Source organism: Podarcis liolepis (assembly GCF_965112155.1).
Source record: "Podarcis liolepis genome assembly, chromosome: 1".
NCBI lineage: Eukaryota > Metazoa > Chordata > Lepidosauria > Squamata > Lacertidae > Podarcis > Podarcis liolepis.
The window spans coordinates 36036217-36059025 of NC_139554.1; the positions used below are offsets into that span (position 1 = coordinate 36036217).

The 22809-nt window shown below is 43.3% G+C and overlaps 1 protein-coding gene across 5 annotated transcripts in view; it reads right to left on the reverse strand.

Moving 5' to 3' along the window:
• Positions 1-275: 275 nt before the first annotated feature.
• Positions 276-22809, reverse strand: part of AP4S1 (adaptor related protein complex 4 subunit sigma 1) — a 32056-nt gene continuing 9522 nt past the window's right edge. For 4 of the 5 annotated variants that reach the window (XM_083510809.1, XM_083510807.1, XM_083510808.1 and 1 more), the window contains exons 2-6: positions 20055-20230; positions 18284-18370; positions 16997-17065; positions 15006-15017; positions 276-682 (exon numbers count right to left, since the gene is read on the reverse strand). In XM_083510809.1, coding sequence (XP_083366935.1) covers positions 554-682; positions 15006-15017; positions 16997-17065; positions 18284-18370; positions 20055-20192 — 435 coding nt within the window. In that variant the 5' untranslated portion in view covers positions 20193-20230 and the 3' untranslated portion in view covers positions 276-553. The remainder of the gene's footprint in view (positions 683-15005; positions 15018-16996; positions 17066-18283; positions 18371-20054; positions 20231-22809) is intronic. The other variant, XM_083510811.1, reaches the window with a different exon arrangement.

Below are 22809 nucleotides of genomic sequence, written 5' to 3' on the forward strand. Positions count from 1 at the left end.
GGGAGGAATCACGCAAGTTCAGTGAACAATAGAGCCTTTTCACCAAAGTCAAATGGAGACTTACATAGGGTGATAACTCTTAAAGACTAATACATTTATTAAGGTATAAGGTTTTGTGGTCGAGGGTCCACTTTCAGATACAATGGATGCTAGAGTTCTGCAATTTAGGCAAACATGGTTGCTTTTGCATGTAGTCAAAGCACACCTGTATTTTTTTAGCATTTCCCAGCCTGCCTTATTAATTTTGTTTGATGAAAAAGTGAAACACAGATATATTATTAAAGAGTCTATTTATTTCACCAGCTGGATTACAGGCTACACAATGAGAATATTTTGTTATCTTAAAAACTTAAAGCAGTAACTAATTAACCTTTCACAGGTAGATAGTAAAGGTGTGGCACCTGCTTCCTTCAGTTGTCTTTTAGCATGAAAAGGTTCAGTTCAGCCCATTTGGAATGTTGCAAGACTAGCCTTTGAATCCTCAGAGTTCATTGTTCCTTCTTTCTGTTTTGAAGAATTCTGTGCGAACACACCCTTCACTGGCATAGTCTTCCTAGCTTTCAGCCATTTTGTCAAGAACAAGAAGAGGTGCGAGAATTCTGGTCTTATTGGTTTCTACAATGCAACCATTTAATACCATTTCATCCAAAATTATGTGCACTCTGTCCAATTTGAACATGATCTGTGTACGTATAAAGTTAAGGAATTTCTTTTGGAATAAGCAGGACTAAACTGAAAAATGCCAGAACTCAAATTTGTTTTTTTATCTAAGTGCTTAACAGATGAACTTTCTAAAGAGTTTTTCGGTAACTGCAAAAATTATAACATTGTAACTCCAGTTTCACAACCAACTATACAGTTATTGTGTATAATAGTATGTAAATTAAGAGAGATGTAGAAAAGAGAAACAGCAGAAGTAGCAAATGATGTTGGTTAACACCAATCTTATTCTAACAGCTATCAGCCTATTGTGACTTGCATTAAGAGAGCCAGTCCAGAATAATTGTGTAAAGTTTCACTGAAAAGCTTGATTTTCAAATTTATTTTTAAAATGCTTCAATATGTTTAGCAGTTGCTTAGCAAAGTGACCATTCAGAACACACGGGAAATAATGGTTAACAAATTCTGCTAAGGCAAATCAGTGACAAGAAATCAGTCTCATGCTTCCCCAAAATGTTCCTGGGAATTGTAGTCTGAGGGGAGTCACCCTGGACAGAGATCCCTAGTCCCCCATTTTCCCCATAGTAGTGCAATTATATGCGTAAATGAGGTGGAATCAGTGCTGAAAAGACATTCTTCCTCTGCTTAAGTGCTCAAATGAAAAAATTGTGTATCCAGCTTTCAGTCCCTCACTGTTCCAGACATGCCTTAACTTGCAAACAGCTGTACTGAGAAAACATCACAACTGCTTGAAAAAACCCTTCCTATCTTTCGTTTGACCTGCTGAAGGTATCTTCTTACTGCATTAAAGTATTTACCGCATATGGTGGAAATACGGGTGCACTGAGATGTAAGAATCCATACCAGCCTTTCCCAACCTGGTGTTCGCCAGATCTTTTCGACTAGATCTTTGGGACTACAACTCCCATCAGCCCCAGCCAGAACAGCTGTGTAATCTGAAATTTAAAAGAGGTCCGCAGAGATCTAACATTTCAGTACTACTAACTTAGCCAGCAAACAGCTAGAACACGTTCTGTATTAATCGCAGCACTCCCCACCTGAAAACAAAACGAAGCCCCCTGTAGAAAGAGTAAAGAAACTCAACATTTGCTTCCTTGGTTCAGGATCTGATGAGACATGCATTCCGTCTTACTATCAAGTGTTTTTAAAATGTTTCTACAGAGATAACTGGAGGTTGGTATTATGACTGGAAGCCCAAAGAGGCTTCTTTTCTCCCCCAGTGAGATATGAGCTGCCCCACCCTGTTGGGCAGCATTCCACAACTAGCTACTCTTCATTCCACCAACAAGTACTTCATCTGCTATTGGGAATCAAGTGACTGCAGCTCATAGTGCGTCCCTCCCCACTCAGGCTGTTCCTTCCTCATCTCCCCGAGCTGCTCTTCCCAAAGGTGCAGGGCAAGTTGCTTGGTTCTTTTAGGCAGGCTGGGTCCTCTTGCGAAAGCATTGCAGCTAAACGATGCCACTCCTTTGCAGACAGCATCGGTCCAACGCCCAACCCTCACTTAAAAATGAATCAGAATCTAAAGGGCTTGCTTATCTTTTTAAATGAAATTTTACCAAAACTTTCAGAGAGTAAACCAGGAATTTTCACATCAGGGTTATACTGCAGTCATATATTGAAAGAATATTAATTGGCTATATGCAGGGAGATAAACCAGCGACAAACCTGTACAGTACTAATGTTTGCTAATCTTTTGGGGAAACCAATATAATCAATATTACTACTTCCTTTTTATAGATGGGAACCTTAGGCTGCAATGCTCAGTTCAGCTGGGCTAAACTGAGTGGCAGAGCCACTACCATATCTGAAGCCCACATGCTTGCCCTGGCCAGAGTGGAAGGTGGTAATTTGAGCATTTCAGCTGCACTAGCTCCAGTTGAGAGGCCCAGATCAGGCCCACTGCTAGTAGCTTAGTTGGCCTAACTCCACCTTTGGGATTTTAAATCTCAGTGATCTGAGGTTAAGATATATCACTAAACCTGTAACTGTATATTTATTAATTAATTAACTAACACCGCTGTCCCATTCATTCTCCAAAGAGCGCAGGTCAACTATATATTATCTTACCCCTTCCCATTTTATCCTTACCACAATCCAGTGAGGTAGGTTAGGTTGGAAGAGAGGGACTGGCTCAGGTCCACCCAGCAAACTTTATGCTGAGTATGAACTTGAACATGCATCTTCCTTGGTAACTACGGCTGGGCACTAAACATTTTGTGTATTTACCATTGAAGGAACAGGCTGTAATAATACATGATTTAAAAAAAAATAAAAGACACAGGATTGCACAAAATGGGTGCTATACATATAAGGGTGTTTGCTTGTTAATATCTGTTCTAAATTGCTTTCTAAATTGCTATGTTCAATCTGGAACTTCATGGTACTGGGAGTGAACTATATTATGTGAAGGTACTATGGAGTATTTGAGGACTCCACCTTCTTTCTCTCACACACATAAGGCAGCTGAGGAACAGAAGAGAGACAAGTTTGAGTTCACCAAGAAGAGAGAAGAACGGGGGGTGGGGGTGGGATGGGTTGTAACAATATTTGAGCATGCCGAGAAGGCCGTTGGCAAAGACTCTGTTTCATTACCTTCTATTTGCACCCATTTCTCCTGGTTAAAACTGGGGGGGGGGGGGAGCCCTGTTTAGTAGTAGTAGTAGTAGTTGTTAGTTAGTTAGTGTGTGTGTGTGTGTGTGTGTGTATATATATATATATATAAAATTTATACCCCGCCCATCTGGCTGGGTTTCCCCAGCCACTCTGGGCGGCTCCCAACAAAACACTAAAATACAACAATCTATTAAACATTAAAAGCTTCCCTAAACAGGGCTGCCTTTAGATATCTTTTAAAAGTTGGGTAGTTATTTTTCTCTTTGACATCTGGTGGGAGGGCATTCCACAGGGCGGGTGCCACTACCAAGAAGGCCCTCTGCCTGGTTCCCTGTAACCTCACTTCTCGCAATGAGGGAACCGCCAGAAGGCCCTCGGCGCTGGACCTCAGTGTCCAAGTAGAACGATGGAGGTGGAGATGCTCCTTCAGGTATACTGGACCAAGGCCATTTAGGGCTTTAGAAGTCAGCACCAACACTGAATTGTGCTCGGAAATGTACTGGGAGCCAGTGTAGGTCTTTCAAGACCGATGTTATATGGTCTCGGCGGCTGCTCCCAGTCACCAGTCTAGCTGCTGCATTTTGGATTAGTTGTAGTTTCCGGGTCACCTTCAAAGGTAGCCCCACATAGAGCGCATTGCAGTAGTCCAAGCGAGAGATAACCAGAGCATGCACCACTCTGGCAAGACAGTCCGCAGGCAGGTAGGGCCTCAGCCTGCATACCAGATGGAGCTGATAAACAGCTGCCCTGGACACAGAATTGACCTGTGCCTCCATGGACAGCTGCGAGTCCAGAATGACTCCCAGGCTGTGCACCTGGTCCTTCAGGGGCACAGTTACCCCATTCAGGACCAGGGAGTCTCCCACACCTGCCCGCCTCCTGTCCCCCAAAAACAGTACTTCTGTCTTGTCAGGATTCAACCTCAATCTGTTAGCCGCCATCCATCCTCCAACCGCCTCCAGACACTCACACAGGACCTTCACCGCCTTCACTGGTTATGATTTGAAAGAGAGGTAGAGCTGGGTATCATCCGCATACTGATGAACACCCAGCCCAAACCCCTTGATCATCTCTCCCAGCGGCTTCATGTAGATGTTGAAAAGCATGGGGAAGAAGACAGAACCCTGAGGCACCCCACAAGTAAGAGCCCAGGGGTCTGAACACTCATCCCCCCCCCCTTATGAACACGGCCTAGGAGGAAGGAGCGGAACCACTGTATAACAGTGCCCCCAGCTCCCAGCCCCTCTAAACGCTCCAGAAGGATGTTATGGTTGATGGTGTCAAAAGCCACTGAGAGATCCAGCAGAACTAGGAAACAGCTTTCACCTTTGTCCCTAGCCCGCCGGAGATCACTGACCAGTGCAACCAAGGCAGTTTCAGTCCCATGATGAGGCCTGAATCCCGACTGGAAGGGATCCAAATGGTCCGCTTCTTCCAGGCATGCCTGGAGTTGTTCAGCAACCACTCGCTCAATCACCTTGCCCAAGAATGGAAGATCTGAGACTGAGCGATAGCCATATTGGCAGCATCTAAAGATGGTTTTTTAAGAAGCGGTTTGAAAACCGCCTCTTTCAGCAGGTCTGGGAAGGCTCCCTCACAGAGAGAAGCATTCATGACCCCGCGAAGCCCATCGCCCAGCCCTTCCCGGCTAGCTTTTATAAGCCAGGATGGGCAAGGATCAAGGAGACAGGTGGTTGGTTTCACTCGTCCAAGCAGCCTGTCCACATTTAGGGAAGCTTTTGATGTTTAACAGACCACTGTATTTTAATATTCTGTTGGAAGCCGCCCAGAGTGGTTGGGGAAACCCAGCCAGATGGGTAGGGTATAAATAATAAGTTGTTGTTGTTAATTATTGTTGTTGTTGGGTTTTTTTTAAAAAAACACCCCTCAGTGTTGTTTATCCATCCCTGCTACATTCAAACCGCTGCCATTTTAGGAAACTGCCATTTCCCTCTCAGTGTTTCTCCATCCTTGCTTTACTCAAACTTCTGTCATTGTTGTAAACAATGCAGTGCAGAAACTGTCACCTGTCACACATAGCGAGACCCTCCTTCCCCCTTCACCAAGGCCTCCCCTTAACCTCCCAAAGTCATTTCCATCCTTTTTCTTCCTGCCCTTCCTCCCGCCACTCACGGCCTTTAGAACCTTGGGAAATAGGCAATGAATACAGCACAGTGGTGAACTAGTGCAAATACAGTATAGACAGAAGAGAAATTGCAAAATTGCTATAATTTTAATAAAACTACCCTACATCTCACCACATAAGGGAAGACTGTGACCAGGTGACCTGTCTCTGCTGCCCTATTGCTCAATGTTTATGACCAACTTCAAAGCCTCCACGTTTCCTTCTTAAGGTTATTTATCTTTAAATAAAACTCTGAACTGCTCTTCAAATAGAGGGCAAGGGGCTAATAAAGGTAGGCTGTATGAACATGCTTTGAAATATATTTTTTCAAAGACAAGGCTGAAATATAATTTGGCGATATATCTACTTACCACTGATGATTTCTATACCTAGTATTTTCTCAAGTTTCATAGAGCCAGATGTGTCACCCCAAGACAAAACAGTTTTTGGCTCAGTGATTGGCATAGCTATTTCAGTCACTAAATATATTTGCTTCCATTAGCATATGCCTCAAAAATACAGTGGTACCTCGCAAGACGAACGCCTCGCAAGACGGAAAACCCGCTAGACGAAAGGGTTTTCCGTTTTGGAGGCGCTTCGCAAGATGAATTTCCCTATGGGCTTGCTTTGCAAGACGACAGCCCATAGGGAAATATCCGGGGCAGCGGGGAAGCGCAGCGCGTCTTCCCCACTGTCCTCGGACCTCCTCTGAAGCCGGGCGGTGGGGCGGGAACGCCTCCTTCCGCCGCCGCCGGGCTTCGGAACGATGCTCCGAAGCTGGGCGGCGGGGAGGGAACACCTGCCCCCGCCGCCCAGCTTCGGAATGATGCTCCGAAGCCGGGCGGCAGGGAGGGAACACCTGCCCCCGCCGCCCGGCTTCGGAATGATGCTCCGAAGCCGGGCGGCGGGGAGGGAACACCTTCTGAAGGCGGGCGGGGGGCGAAAGTCTTTGTTCCCCCCTGCCTGCCTTCCCGGGAGAGCGGAGAAACACAGCGCGTTTCTCCGCTGTCCCGGACGGCTTTTGAAGGCAGGCGGGGGGGGGAGCAAAGACTTTTGCCCCCCGCCCGCCTTCAGAAGAGGTCCAGGACCTGTTCTGAAGGCGGGCGGGGGGCAAAAGTCTTTGTCCCCCCTGCCTGCCTTCCCAGGGGCTTTTAAATCGCCCCGGACAGCGGAGAAGTCCTCCGCTGTCCCGGGGCGATTTTAAAATGCCGCCCGCCAGCATTTTAAGAACGCCCGGACAGCGGAGAAGTCCTCCGCTGTCCCGGGGTTTTTTAAAATGCTGGGGGTGGGAAGAAAAGCCCTTGTCCCCCCCCCCAGCCTTCAGAAGAGGCTGAAGGCGGTTTCCCTAGGAACGCATTAATTGATTTTCAATGCATTCCTATGGGAAACCGTGCATCGCAAGACGAAAAACTCGCAAGACGAAGAGACTTGCGGAACGAATTAATTTCGTCTTGCGAGGCACCACTGTACCTGTGTTTTATTAGAAGCATTGTGCATTGATGTGATTTATCATGGAACTTTGAAGTGTCAGGCATAGCCCTATTGGCTTTAGCCCAAACGTAGCAGAGTTTTCCTGCACAGCGAAGAAGCTAGTTGCGGCAGTAATGACTAGTCAGCTAGACTCAGAATAACTATTTACAGGATTTATTAAAAGGAAAAAATAAAACCAGCAGAGTTTCTGCATACAAATAAAAGCAAAATAAATCCTCTCTTTCTCTCTCTCAAAACCATACACAGCACTTCTAACTCCTAACACACCTCACACCAAACTGAGCTAACAATCCCTTGATAACAGAGTTGAGTGCTGGTCGTTAACCAATCAGAGTAAGCAGTTTCTAGGTCAAGCAGACCTGGGCTTTCTGCCAAGAGTAAATTGACACCAGCTTGAGTTAATTGGTGAAGCTAGAATCTGCAAGTTTCCCACGAGAACCAATTAACAGAAACTGAACACCCCCTCACAGATTCTGCTGAACAATTAACACCAAATACACCTATGTAGGAGATTGTTTTTCCAGCAAACCTAAACCCTTGCACATTCGCTTGTTCTTTATCTTTGCCAATGGTTTAGTTAACACATCTGCTACATTTTCTTCACTTGATACATAAGTACAGGTGATTACATTGTCTTGTACACAGCAACGTACATTTTGGTATTTTACAGAGATATGTTTTGAACGCGATTTGAAGCCCTCTGTTTTACTTAAGGTTATACAAGCTTGATTATCAATGTAAACTTGTACTGGTTCTCCACAATTTACATTTAAATCTGCTAACAAATGCTTGAAATAAATCACCTCGTTGCACAATTCACTCAATGCGGCATACTCTGATTCCGTTGATGACACACTTACAACGTCTTGCTTGCGTGACCGCCAGCTGATTAAAGCTCCACCGACCCTTATGACTAGTCCTGTGACAGATTTTCTATCTGGCAAATTTCCCCAGTCACTATCGCAGTAGCAACTCAACATTTCATCCTCTGAAGAATTTAATTGTAACATATAGCCAATTGTCTGTTTGAGGTACCTCAGAACTTGTTTTACCCCTTTCCAGGCATTTAGTGTGGGTTTTGAGACCAATCTACTTAATATGCCTACTGCATAGCTAATATCAGGTCTGGACCACTGTGCTAGATACAATAAACTTCCAATTACAGAGTGATATACATCAGGATGTTCAAATTCAGGACTCTCATCTGTATGAAGTGTTTTTATGAAACCTGGATCCATAGGCACCGCTGCCCCTTTGCAATCCTGCATCCTGTATGTAGTCAGTAGTTGTTTAACTTTGTTCTGCTGACTAATTAGGCAGCTGCCATCTTGGGCCCAGCACACTTCCAACCCTAGATATGTCCTAACCGGGCCTAAGTCTTTCACTTTGAACTTACTGGACAATTGCTTGGCAAACCTTTTAGTTTGTTTATCTGTTTTGCAGGCATACAATACATCATCTACATAAATCAGACAAAACTCTTGATCATTGCCTGTACCACGTACATAAACACAATTGTCAGCTGTACTCTGCTTGAAACCAAATGACACTAAGGCTTCATGGAAACATTTGTTCCAAGATCTTGCAGCCTGTTTGAGACCATATAGAGCTTTGTTTAATTTTAACACTCTATTGGAACCTGTCTCATAACCAGGCGGTTCGGCTAGATACAGGTCTTCTGATATTGATGCATGTAAATATGCAGTCTGAATGTCAAAATGGTTTAACAGGAGTTTTCTCTTTGCTCCAAGCGTTAGAATCAGCCTTACACTGTCCCCCTTAGCAGTAGGGGAAAAAGTCTCGTCATAATCTTTTCCAGGCCTCTGAGAGTATCCTTGAGCAACTAAACGAGCTTTGTATTTGTACTCTCCTGTCACCAGAGGCTTAAGTTTGTACACCCACCTGCAGCCTACAATCTTTGCCCCCTCAGGCGCTGCTACTGGTGTAAAACCCTTGTGCTCATTCAGAGAGGACATCTCTTCCTCCATTGCCTGTTTCCAGAGCTCTGTTTCCTCTTTTGGTAACTTTAACACCTCCTGAAAACTCTTGGGCTCTGCAATTACACTAAACACATTTGCAGTATCTGGAGAAAAACGCACCGGAGGCACTCCTTTGTTTTGTCTTTTAGATCTTCTGGGAGAAAATTTTTCTTCTGACCCACTTTCCTCCTCAGAACTACGACCTCTCTTTTGTTGCTTAGCAACTGGGCTCTGGCTAACTCCACTTTCTTGAGAGCTCTTATCTGAACTTTCCTCCCCCTCAGACTCTGATTCTCTGTGTCTACCTTCAGAGTCATGGAGCTCCTGGGAAGGTTCAAACCAAACCTCAGTATTGGCATGTAGTCTCTCCCAGCCACTATGTTCACAAAAACTGGCATTCCTGGAGATCACAATGCCATTTGTCCCTTCAGCAAAGCGGAAACCTTTTCCCAGCTCCTGGTAACCCACAAACACTAATTGTTTGGTCTTAGGATCTCCCTTCTTCCTCATTTGTTTCGGAATTAATACCCAGGCTTTTGATCCAAACACATGCAAATGGTCAATTTTAGGTTTTTTCTGAAACAATTTAAAGTACGGGGTTGTACCTATTGTTTGATGAAAGAGCCTGTTTTGGAGATAACACGCGGTGAGCATGCTCTCCCCCCAATAAGACATGGGTAAATCAGCATCATCAAGCATGGCAAACATCATATCTTGTAAAGATCTGTTTTTTCGCTCTGCAATGCCATTCTCCTCTGGGGAAAAAACGTTCGTTTTTCTATGCCCAATGCCACGCTTTTGTAACCAATCTTTAAAGGCATTTGACATAAATTCGCCACCTCTGTCCGTCTGAATCCTTTTGAGTTTAACAGACAGAAATCTTTCCGCAGATGCCACCCAGCCTTTAAACTTAGTGAACACGTCACCCTTATTCTTCATGGGAAAAACCCAAGAATAACGCGTGGCGTCATCCACAATTGTTAGTGAAAAACGCGATCCACCCCTGCTTACAGCAAATGGACCAATTACGTCCATGTGAACCAGCTGTAGCGGTGACTCACTAACTCTGTCACTTCTGGGGTAAGAGACTCTGTGGGTTTTAACCTTTTTACACACATTACAATCAAGGTACTTGTTACAACTCTTTAAATTACCCCCATCAGCCAATTCAGACATTTTTAGTACACTTTTCCAGCAAGCATGCCCCATTTTCCTATGCAATAAGTGCACACAGTTGTCATGTATAGCTTTGTTATTCACTGCAGGCTGAGATTTACTGACTACTGCTGCAACTTGAGATCCTGCTTTAAGCCAAAACAAGCCTCCCTCTGACTTAGCAGTGCCTAAAATCTCACCAGCCTTCTTAATAATGCAACTGTCTCCTTCAAAATACACTTTAAACCCAGCTTTCAGCAAACAATCTACAGACATCAGATTGCTCCTTAATGACGGCACACAAAGTACATTTTGCAGGCATTCACGAAGACAAGGAACAAAAACTGCACCCCCCGAAATCACTTCGGAAGTACTTCCGTCTGCTAGAGCCACCTGGCTGCGCTGTGCTGAGTTCTTGGAAACAAACAATTCATCTGAATTCACGATGTGGCGAGACGCTCCCGAATCGACCACCCAGACCGCTTGTTTCTCATCAGCAATCTTGACCTCGCCGGTCACCAGCTGAGCCGACTGTTTTTGTTTGAAGAATTTCTTTTTACGCTGCTGCTGCTGCTGATCTCGTCTCTGCTCCTGCACCGGCAACTGAGACTTGACCAACTCCGGACATTGTCGTTTTAAATGCGCTGAAGACCCACATCGGAAACAACGCCTAACAGCAAACGCTGACTCCACACCAGTACGCTGCTTTTGCTTCACCTCTGGCACGGCATGAGAACTCCTTCCAAACCGCCCGCCTGTAGAAGCCTCTGCAGCCAACGACCTTTCTTGCCTCTTCTGCCATTCTTCAATCAAACGCCCAGTGACATAACTGACTGATAAATCACGCTCCTGTATGCCTTCTAGAGATAAAACTAAATTATCCCAGCTTTCCGGAAGAGAACTCAAAATAATAGCCACCTTCTCCTGCTGGTCTAACGCACAGTCTCTTTCCTGTAGCGCAACAAACTTTAACTGTAAACTGTGTAGGTGTTCCTGCATTGTAACCCCAGGCTGCAACATTGCCTTGTACAATGCCTTGCGAATGAACAGCTTGGAAACCGCTGTCTCACGCACATGGAGTTCTTTAAGTGCTTGCCACACACCTCTAGCTGTCTTGATTCCCCTCACATACGGCAACTGGGAATCTTCCAGCCCCAAGACAATTGTGGCCCTTGCTCTTTGGTCTTTATCGAGGTCTTCATCATCAGGCTTCGTAGGAAACTTACTCACCACTTGCCAGAGACGATCCCTCTGCAGCACTGCCTGCATGCGTTCCGACCACAGCAAGTAATTGGAGTCATTCAGACGCTCAAAAGCCATCTGAACTGGTTGTGAGGTCATCTTGAGAGCGATGTCCCTGGAACCCGGAACCAGCTACTCACGACCACCGAGAGAGAAAACAGGAACCACAGCACCCAGCACTCACACGCTGCAGCTGTTGTCCTTGTGTCCGCTGCGTCACCAGCTCACCACGGTCAGGAACCAGCCAGAGAACAACAACTTCTGGAACTACTGGAACCAACGCCGTTGATGCTGACACCACCGCAACTCAGGCTGGCAGCACAATGCCCATAACCTCATGGAACTTTGAAGTGTCAGGCATAGCCCTATTGGCTTTAGCCCAAACGTAGCAGAGTTTTCCTGCACAGCGAAGAAGCTAGTTGCGGCAGTAATGACTAGTCAGCTAGACTCAGAATAACTATTTACAGGATTTATTAAAAGGAAAAAATAAAACCAGCAGAGTTTCTGCATACAAATAAAAGCAAAATAAATCCTCTCTTTCTCTCTCTCAAAACCATACACAGCACTTCTAACTCCTAACACACCTCACACCAAACTGAGCTAACAATCCCTTGATAACAGAGTTGAGTGCTGGTCGTTAACCAATCAGAGTAAGCAGTTTCTAGGTCAAGCAGACCTGGGCTTTCTGCCAAGAGTAAATTGACACCAGCTTGAGTTAATTGGTGAAGCTAGAATCTGCAAGTTTCCCACGAGAACCAATTAACAGAAACTGAACAATTTAATGCTTGGGCATTAAGTTGGTTCTGGCAAATATTTTCTTACCATAGCTTTTGGCCTTTAAGTGTTGATGGACCGCAACTGAAAAGTGGCAAGTCTTTAGCTCACAGGTGAGGAAACTGTCCTGCAGTAGGGCCCCCGCCCCCCAAGATTGATGGCAAAACCAGTGATGCTACTGCTATGAGATCTTAGGTCTCAGCACATATAAATGAGTGCTCTGACCTCCCAGCAATGGTGGCACGTGTGAGGGAAAGGTACCTTTGAGGAGAGGGCTTTCCTCAACACCTCAACAGTGGGATAGAATGAGAGGTTCCTCAGGCTGAGCAGAAGAAGAGAGACAGAGGTTTTCCTCCCCATCACAGCATGCAGCTGGGAGAAGTTCCCTTCCTCCCAGCCCATCACAGTGATGGGAAGGGGAAATGCCATCTCTGATTTTAAGAAAGTGATATCTGAATAGCAAAGAGTGTGGTTTTCCTTCCTAGCCTACTGCTGGGCTTGGAAGAGAGGACCCTCTCCTCCAGCTTAGCATGATGTTGATCTGCAGTAAAGAGAGGTCGTTGTGCTCATTGGGATGGAGAGGAGATCAGAGGGAGGCTGTGGTGGGGTAAGCCAGGGTGTCAGCGGCCCTGCAAGGCTGCCAACCCAGGGCTCCACTAATTTTGCCACCGTCACTGTGGGAATGCCACGGACTGCATCTCCCTGCACGAGGCATCATTATTGGACTTTATTTTATTTAAGTAATGTTGTGAAGGTTGCGTGTCAGCCCCAGTCTCTGCCTAGCAGTAGCAATATTCCAGGGGGGTTCCAGGCACTTACCCGGGTTCTGTTTCTGTTGGGAAAATCAAAGCACAATGGAAGCTAGTGTCTTTACGATATAAGGTTTATTGTACACCTGTTTACATCTTCAATGCAGGGAGTGCCTGTGTGTTAGCTAAATTCAGTAATTTCTCCTGAAAATTGATATGTTCTTCTTAAATGCTTTTATGTAATGTAATGCACAGCACCAACCTATGTTTCTTTACTTAGATGTCAGTCAAGCTGTGCTCAAAGAGTAATACTTACAAGTACATGTGCATGGGAGTGCAACCTAGGCAGCAATTCATACTTTTCAGAGCAGGTCATCTATGCCTTATTTTCATGTGAAAAACTGCGCTCTTGTTCCTTACACAGAAGTACAGGTATTAAAAAATAAAGTACTCCCACTCCAGATCCGTTTTGCCACACCAAACTTGATGTGATAACTTTCAACTGTTGCTTTTGTAATCTTTTTTAATGACTCATCTCTCCCAGATATCAGCACCTACTGCAGTTGTTTTAAAGAGCTTAATACAATTCCACCCACTTCTCCATGCACATAGCTGGGACTTGTCAAATACACCAGCATGCTAAGTAGCAAAACTTGAGATTTAATTTATGGGGGGTAGTGAGGGAATGCTTAAATTCTGACTATTTCCACAAAGATGTATTTTTTATTTTATTTTGCTGTATTGCAGTTACAATACTGAAAACATTTTGCTTCATGTGTACTCTTAATTAAGAGGATACTAATAAGCTTCCTCTTTAAGTGGAATCCTGACTCAAATGTAATGGAGCCTCCCTTTCATTGCAAAATTTCCTTCCCTAAGATTAGATTAAGAGTCCCATTCTCTACCGACTGAGCTAATCATACAATTATTTAGCATGCAATTAGGAGTGTGTTTGTAATGTCACCCTTTAATTGTCTTACTTCCATCAACCACAGGTGTTGTTGTTGTTATTGGTTTCTCAGGACCATCCACTTCTGATGCTACCCTCACTGATCTCCAATCCAAAAAGGATAGAGGTGGGAGAATCTGGGTTGGAAAACTGCCAAATCCTGAGCCCTGCTTATCTCATGCTGATGATGGTAGAAGGTGTCAGGACAGTTACAGGGAAACATAGTGTACCATTTCTGGGGTTGGCATATTTTTCACCCAGGGGTATGTTAGGGGATTCAAGTCTCACCTGGAATGTCCCCTTTTGTCTTCCTCAAATATTACAGATGTAGTTCCATTTCCCTTAAATAAGCAGGGCCAGATCATGGGGGACACACACACCCATAACACCTCCAGTAGCATTGAAAGTATGACAGAAGATAACTCTCATAAGAAGAAAAACCTGTCCCGTCAGGCAGGAGAGAAAAAACTGAGGGGACTGCGCCTGCCTCCCAGAGTTCTTTGCTCTCCTGCCTCTGTCACATGGAGAGAGATGTTACCCAACCCATTTGGGACATCAGCAACCATCTCAAATCCTCTCCCACTACATTATGCCAGCAGAATCAATGAATGGATCTGATACTAAACACTGTGGTCAGCTCAGGCAGGTTCGTGCAGAAGGAGATGGTCATTCGGTTGAACGTTAACAGCTGTAATGAGCAAGTAGACTACATTAATCTGCATCCCTAGTCTTCTCCTGTATCTATTCACCCCATGTGCTGAAATCTCCATTTGAGACTTTTGTCCAGATGCCTCTGCCATTGAAAAGCAGGTAGCAATCAGAGAAAGAAAGAGAGATCCCTTTCAATGGTAGGAATAAATGCTCAGAGCTCGGTTCCTTTGAGGACAGAGCTCTTCCTTTGCCCAGCAACAGATTCTATCACAGCTACTGTGTTTATGCACTGAAATCTATTAAAGTTATGCATGCAGCAAGTAGAGCAAGGGGAAATTTCCTACCTTTAGACAAAATGTCTGCATTTCCCAGCATCAACTATCATATCGCCACCCATATCACTAGCCTTTTAACAACTTACCTCCACACTGTTACTATTCACATACTACAAACCATTCATCCATATGGCTCAGTCACCTCTGCTGAACACAGTTTAATCCAATCGTGGCAACATTTTGATTCCTATGAATGCCACACAGCCTGGCAGACGCAGGAAGGAGCAGGAACATAAATAGAGAAAACTGAAAGGATACATCCAATTCACTCTAAAAAAAGAAGAAAAGGGACATATCAGCAAGAGCAAAGGACTGATGTTGTTCCATTTCTGACTACTGTACATTATTGTACACTATTATTAGTGTTTTTAAAGTTTATTTGTATATTGGTTTTTGGTCCAAGGGATTATCATGGAGCTTGTAAACATTCACTCATCCTTTACAGCCATTTTCAGTACAACTTTCTTATTTTAAAGCAGAGTTAAGGGACTACAGCTCCCATCATCCTTGACCATTGGTAGGGCAGCCATACATCCAGAATTTCCTGGACATAGCCGGGATTCGGCCATTGGAAACAGTGTCCGGGTGGAAATCACTGTAATGTCCAGGAAGATCCAGACATATGGCAACCCATACAACTTTTGTGTCCGAATTTTCACTTTCTGAAATATGGCAACCCTACCTTTGGGCATCCTTGGCTGGGTTTGATGGGAGTTGGGGGTCTAACAATGTCTAGAGGGTCACAGTTTCCCCACACTGTTGTGAAGCAAGACCTATTGCATACCGTATGTAGTAGTTGTTAGTCTTTTGCTATGCTTTGGATGAGGCAAAGATGCACAGCCCTAAACTATGGGAAATCCTACTGAGCAGCCCTCTTTTGAGTGGGAGCTTCCACCAGATGCTGGTCTCACACTTTTAAAGCTACCTTCTGCAGGTAGACTTTGATTGTTTTCGGTGAAAGTGGGCAGCTGATTTGTTTTGCACTTCTGCCAAATTGCTGGAAGACCCATAAGTCCTGGCTGTGTGTCAGTCATCACATTTCTGCTGGTGTGTTATGAGGCGATCCAGTGTTAAAAATAGCCATGGCATTCCTCCTTGAACGTGTATCTTTCTGCATGTCGGGCATCATAATGTGAACACACGTGCATCTGCATTTTATGATCTTGATGGTTCAATTCACTGGCTCTGCTTTTTATATACAGTTATATAGTTTATATAGATATTTATTTTCCTGACAGTGTTTGTATGGTTTTGTCATGGCCTTTGGCTAGTACAATAAAGCATATTTTGTTTTTTGACCATAATGCACACAGTGAAAGCCCCAACATGCGTATGTGAAGCTGCCACCCATTTAAGAAAGCACATTTCCTAAAAATCTGCCTGCCTTATTCTAAGCACTGCCTCCTAATACCAGTTTTGTCTGAATTGTGATTATAACACAATCAACAGATGCGGCTATATCTCTATTTCTGAATGATCATCTATTGGCTGAAAGACGGAGTCTAATGTACAATTTGCACCACCCCATGGAGACTGGCCTTGCTCGAAGCTGCTGGCTTGTTCACTCTAAAAGGGTTGAAAAGTGTGGTACATCGTATCATGCATGTTTCTATTTTAATTGCTTGTAACACAGAGAACAAGTAAATGATATAACAAATTGAACTCTTAATTCCCAAGAGATGAGCTAGTGAAAGTAAAATTAACATATAATATCTGCAGAATTCTGGCAGTATCTCAAGCTAGGATGATAATGGAGGAGGAAAGAACAACTGTGGGAAAGAAAAGAACATCTGTCCTTTACTAGAGAGATGATTTGTCATCTCAGTATTTTTAGATTTGTGAGTTTCAAAGATTCTTTCAAAGTGCTATATTTATCTAATGACATAGGCAGAGCTTACATTCAGATGTTGGACCTCTCCTGGTGTCCCAATAGAAACATCCAAAAGTTGGGAGCAAGTTATCAAAGCTCTCCTTTAGCTTTTGCTCAATTTCTCCTCAATTTCCAAGGCAGCTACAAAGCTATAATTCTATACATGTGGAATAATACAGACTTGAGCCACCTGTGTACTTGCTTAATACCCAATGACTTAAATGTTGATGTCTTTTGATAAAAATAAATCCAAAGGTCAAATATCTGCACTCTATCATGGTGCAAATGTTTCAAACTAATAGGTCTATGATATAATAAATCATATGAAAGCTTTCTAAAAAGAGAGAATAGTTTGTATTTGGTTCAATATCATACTTACCACTCTACTGAAATACTTGTCCAAAACCTCCACAAAATTATGAATGAGTTCATAGACAGCCATTTCATTCTGAAAATCAGTTGGAACATCAGAGAAACCAGTGATCTGTTAACTTTTCTACATTACTTATAAAGCTCACAGTTGTGATTTTTGTTTTAAGTTTTAGGAAACAAAACGAATAGTCTGATCATTAGACCTTAAAATTCACTGCACCAGAAGTATAAATTCAAAAGAGTGTACCAGGGCAGCATTACAAACAATAACACACTGAATTTCACATCAGGTTTAATTGCATGCAGACCATGCCGATGCTGATGTTTGTGCTCAGAATGGCCTGGAACCCATGATTGGCAGGGGGCACTGCTTCGTGTCCTGCAGGCAGGCATGGCTGGCTGTGTGGTGACACAGGACGGGGCTTCCTCTGTAGTAGAACCTGTATTATGGAACTCTTTCCCTGGCAAAATGGATGGTGGCATCCTAGCTGGGATTTTACTACCAAGTTAAAACATACTTAATGTTCTGGGCTTTTGGAAGAAGCCAAGAGAGACTGACCAAGACCTCAGGCTTATTTTATGCTGCTATGTTTTATTGATGATTGATATTATTGATTGTTGTGTTTCACTGTCGTTTTATGTCGTATGATGTTCTATATTGTGCTTGAAAATTGTCCTTTGATGACTGTTATGTGATGAAAGGCAGTCCAGAAAGGTTGTAAATACATACATGAATAAAACAATTTCTCAAGGGTGCTTCCTTTGTAAACGGGTCACTGAGATATCGCTAGTGGGTTGTGAGTAACAGGGTTTTTTTTAAGCTTATCAGATTTCCCCTCAAAATAATAAATTCATATTACATGAGAAAAAAATACGGGCTGGCTTTTTGATGATGACCTTGTATGGGTGCTGTAAAAGGTTTGCTTGCATGTGGTGTACCAATCCAACGATAAACACCCACCTGGAAGCACCCTGGTCTCTGGTCTCTTGTCAAGTCTCTATTTGCAGGGTCTTGATTACAAAAGCTCATGACACCCTGCTTGTCTTTGAGGTGCCATAGGGTTCTTGGTTTTGCTGAAAGGGACTATACTGCATTTCCTTCATCTCTTATTATGCAACTACATTGTGGGAGAGCTAGATATTGCAGAGTGAAGGACACAATATAAGGAACTGGATCACACATGGAAACCAGGAAGAAACTGAAGCAATGGGCATATATCAGGTTCGGTATTTGTCTTTAGTTCATAGATCAATATTTGTCTTTTCTTTACATAGTTAAGAAATAAACACATACCTCGGTTTCATTAATTCCAACCACTATGAAAAGAGCAGCATATTGCCTGTACACCAGCTTAAAATCTTTGTATTCAATAAAGGAACACTAAAAAAAAGACATAAATAAAATTTGATGGATGACACATTTTTGTAGATATTTATCTGCTTATTGAATATTTCATCTGGACAGTTTTTAGGTTATGCAGGCTAAGTAAGTTATTAAAGGGCAGAACAATCGGTGCCAATATTGTTTTTATATGCCAGTTCTAAAAATGCCCTGTTTACATATAAAACAAGGATGGGTGGAGGTTTGTTCTCTACTTGTAAAACAGCCCACTGACGTGTGTTTTGTGTGTAACAAAACCAGCCCCCTCCTTCCTTACTTTGTTGCACTCTGTTGCCTTAAGCAGTTTCTCCCAGCCCAGGTCTTTCATTGGAGCTCAACTGAGAGAAAACTGCTTAAAACAAAGAAGAGCCAGTAAAGTTGTGCTCCCCTTACTTAATGTCATCTGATCCTCACATGCTTTCCCACCCCTTGTTTTTATGTAAACGACATATCGCTCACACACCACTATCACATCTAGCTTGATCCTTAAAAGAACCTGAGCTGACTCAAAGTCAGTGTCATAGCCTTTGCTAGGATCCTGAAACTATCCTGGTGCCTAGAGTACAGTGGTACCTCGTGTTACATACGTAATCCGTTCCGGAGGTCCACTCGTAACCAGAAACCATTTGTAACATGAGACACGCTTTTGCTAATGGCGCCTCCCGCTGCTGCCGCGCTGCCGGAGCACGACTTCCGCTTGCATGCCGGGGCAAAGTTCACAACAAGGGGCATCTACTTCCGGGTTAGTGGCGCGCATAACCCGAAGCATTCGTAAGGGGGACGGTACGTAACACGAGGTACCACTGTACACCCCCCCAAAGTTTTCCACTGTCTTGTTGAAATAAAAAGGGTTTCAAAATTATTTTGTTTCTGTTACCCTAGCAACAGTTTGCAGATGAAGGAAGGATTGGCTAACAATAAAAAAGATGGTTTTCTTGACAGAGCACATATCTCTATATGGAGTGGACCTATATGAATTAACATATTAGAGCATTTATTGGCAGTGCTATTTTTCTAGGGAAAGAGGTGCTGGAACTCACCATAAACATATCTCGTTTTCTTAGAATGGCAATGGTGCCCACCTGAGAGGTGCCAAGACTGAGTTCCTATGAGTTCCCCCTGAAAAAGGGCCCCCAGTTGTTGTTAGACTACAACTCCCATTGTCCCTAGACAGCAGGGGCAGTGGTGAGGGATGGGAGTTGTAGTCCAAAAGCATCAGGAGGTCCAAAGTTGGGAGCCATCACATTAGGGGGTGAACTGAAGAAATCATCATACTATATATATGGGCACAAATAGCACCTAACATGCAGCATTCAAGAGTTAATTTTTAAACAACATAAATTGGTGGGAGAGTGTCATTTAAAAAGCAAAGGGGTTGTACAGGCAACCATCTGCACCGCTGCCCCATTCCATCTTCCTGAGGTTATTTCCCCCCCCCCCCAGCCAAGCTCTGATGTTGGAAGTTGGGACAAAAGTGGCTGTGGGGAAGAGCAGAGATTAGGTGGAGATTCCAACATCTTGTGTGCACACACCTTTTGCATGCCAAATCCCATTCAAATACACACACTTGTGCTATACACAGAATGTACCCCTGCTGTGAACTTGGTGAAGGCTCAAGTTCAAAGTCATAGGTCTGCCCCAATCAGATTGTTTGACCCTAAAATGTCTACATAAAAAGACATACTTGCTCCTTTGAACGGGAAAGGCAATGCTTGATTACTTCAGCTTCTAGCATCGTCCGTTTATGAAGGTCCATGTATTCATAATATCGAGAGAGTCTTGTTTGCCCTTGCTTGTTCACCATAAGAAAAAACTTGATCATGATTCGTTGTCTGCTCTTTCAAGGCTAGATGGTCAAAACTGAAATTGAGATTAAATAAAACTGTAAGGAAATTAACAGCTTCATCGTTTGAATTGGCACTGTGTTAAGGACAACCTTTTCTAGGCTATGACTGTGGGTTCAGGTGAACGAGGCTTCTAAAGCCGCATAAAACATCCCAGCCAGCTGCCTGTAGGTGATCCGTGCTGGGATGAAGCTTTAGATGTGCCCCCCTCAACATTTGCTATAAAATGCTTTACTAGCATATAAAGTATAAGCAGACATTTCCCAGAACGAAACCCCTCCCACTCTGCAAATTCCAGCAAGGAGATATGTTTAGCAGGCATGTGGGAGGAAATGCATAGCTAGTTACTGTGGAAAAATAGTGTTCTGCAGAAAATTGAAAAGCTAGAAATTAGAACTGTGGGCATTGCCCCCCCCCTCCTTCTGCATTAATGTGCCAACCACCAAAAGATGGGGAGGGGAGAGCGAGGTGCATTTATTCTAAAGCCTATTATAATGGCATATTATAGTATCAGGCTATTTTTATAATATATTGCCATTAATTCTAGATGTATTCTTTAGCATTTCTTAACCCCAAGCATATAAAGCTCATAAAGATAAAAGGCAGAAATTGGTAATACCTTATCATAATTGCCTAGGGCATTGCTCTTTGTTCAGTATCTAACTCACATGGTCTAATCCTCACTCAGTGATTAAGTTCACTATATGATTTTGGGGAAATCACTCTATCTCAGCCTAACCTGCCACACAGAGTGATGCCCCCCTTACCCTTACCTGCGTGGGGGAGTTAACAAGCAACTTTTAAAAAGTGAAGGGTCGAAGAAGCCACACATCTATGTTTTTCGCCAATTCCAGACTACACTGGAACCTAGTGCGATCCATGCCATCAGCCAAAGTTTGCAAAAATTCCTTTATAAAGGCGGGAATTAGCCAAGCACAGAACTACTCCAGGGTCACTTTCATGACCCACGTATGAAATAATCATGAGGCATTATCCTGTTAATTTTGCAGACAAATTTCATCATCTACCTACCACCCAGACACTATCATGCTATGTTTTAACATGTCATGTGTTGGGCCAGTCCCTCGCCTAGTTCAAGCAAGCTAAATTAACTATTGTTCCCACACCACCCCTCTCTAGGCACTCCTCCACAGCAGCAACCTCAGTATCAAGCAGCAGCAGTGAATCTATTGCTCGCAATGTGGTGAACAAGCCTCTCATTTGTTCCACTAATTCCGAACTGAATTGCTCCCATGAATATCCTTTTAGCATGAGTAACTGTTGCAAAATTCAGTCTGTAGACAGGTGTGATGGTTTCATTTCCCCAGCCTGGTTAAGATGATAAGTCATCAGCTTTACCCATGTTAAAGTAATAATAACAAATGGCTGCTTATATTTTTATATCTCAGTGTTCAACTTAACTTTGAATTCTAAAGGCTAAATATAGTTTAGATGAACCTTTATCAGTTCTTCAAGGAAGCCCTAGTTCAATAGTTTAAGCCCATAGTTTTCATTCATAACTTTTCCATTTGTATGTACTATTTTGTGGTAACATAATGACCCTGTTCACACATCACAGTAAACCATAGTTAATGGTATATGTGCCTAAGAGTGCTCCTTTGCTCCTCCCTGCTTGTGCATAGAAGAATTTTCTGCTTTGCATCATGTCTGAAACAGGGATCGTGTTTGTTTCACTTCCAGAAACCAAAATCAGCTAAGAACAACCCTTGTTGTGCTTTTTAAATCACATTTTGCCTAGTTTATCATCTTCCAGAAAGAACAAATGTCTAAAGGTATGCTGTAAGTCTTTCACAGCCTAATCTGATGAAGAATAATTAGAAATTTAGTTTCCCGGATAGTTTACACTGCCGTTCGTGGGGTGTGTGTGTGTGTGTCACAAATTCCAGCACTGATGCATCTGTGAAAGATCTCTGGAAGATCTCTAAACCATCAGGGGCTTTTGGGAAGCCACAAGAGCTGCAGGGGGAAACAGGGCTGAACAAGCAGGAATATATGTGGAACACCACTCCCAGCTGCTTTGATCCCGGCAGCAAGAAGCCCCATTAGCTAGTGAAGTGGTACCTCATGTTAAGAACAGTTTCAGGTTAAGAACGGACCTCCAAAATGAATTAAGTTCTTAACCCAATGTGTATCAGTTACCTGTACCATTATGGATTTCATTATTTTGTGCATGTGTATTTAAGGTGGTGCCCACGAGAGTCATTGTATACATTTCCTATTGAAGACCCTATAATTTTTCCAAGAACTGGAGATGGCACTATAGTTACTGTAGACCTGCTCAATGTTCCTGTCCTGCCATAGTATCTAGACAAACTGGTTTTACAAACTTCTAATGCATTTCAAAGACTAGTTCTAATGACACAACCATCACAACTTTAATAGAAATGTATACTGTACATTGTTATGGCTGGCAGTATAGCTGTTTACTCATATATGTACATGTATATATAAATATAGATACAGATACACACACACACATTTAAAAATACAAAAATACAAAGCTCCTCTTTTTCAAGAACATGCTTCCATTAAGAAATTTCATTCAAGACTGAAATTGACTAAACCAGGCACTCC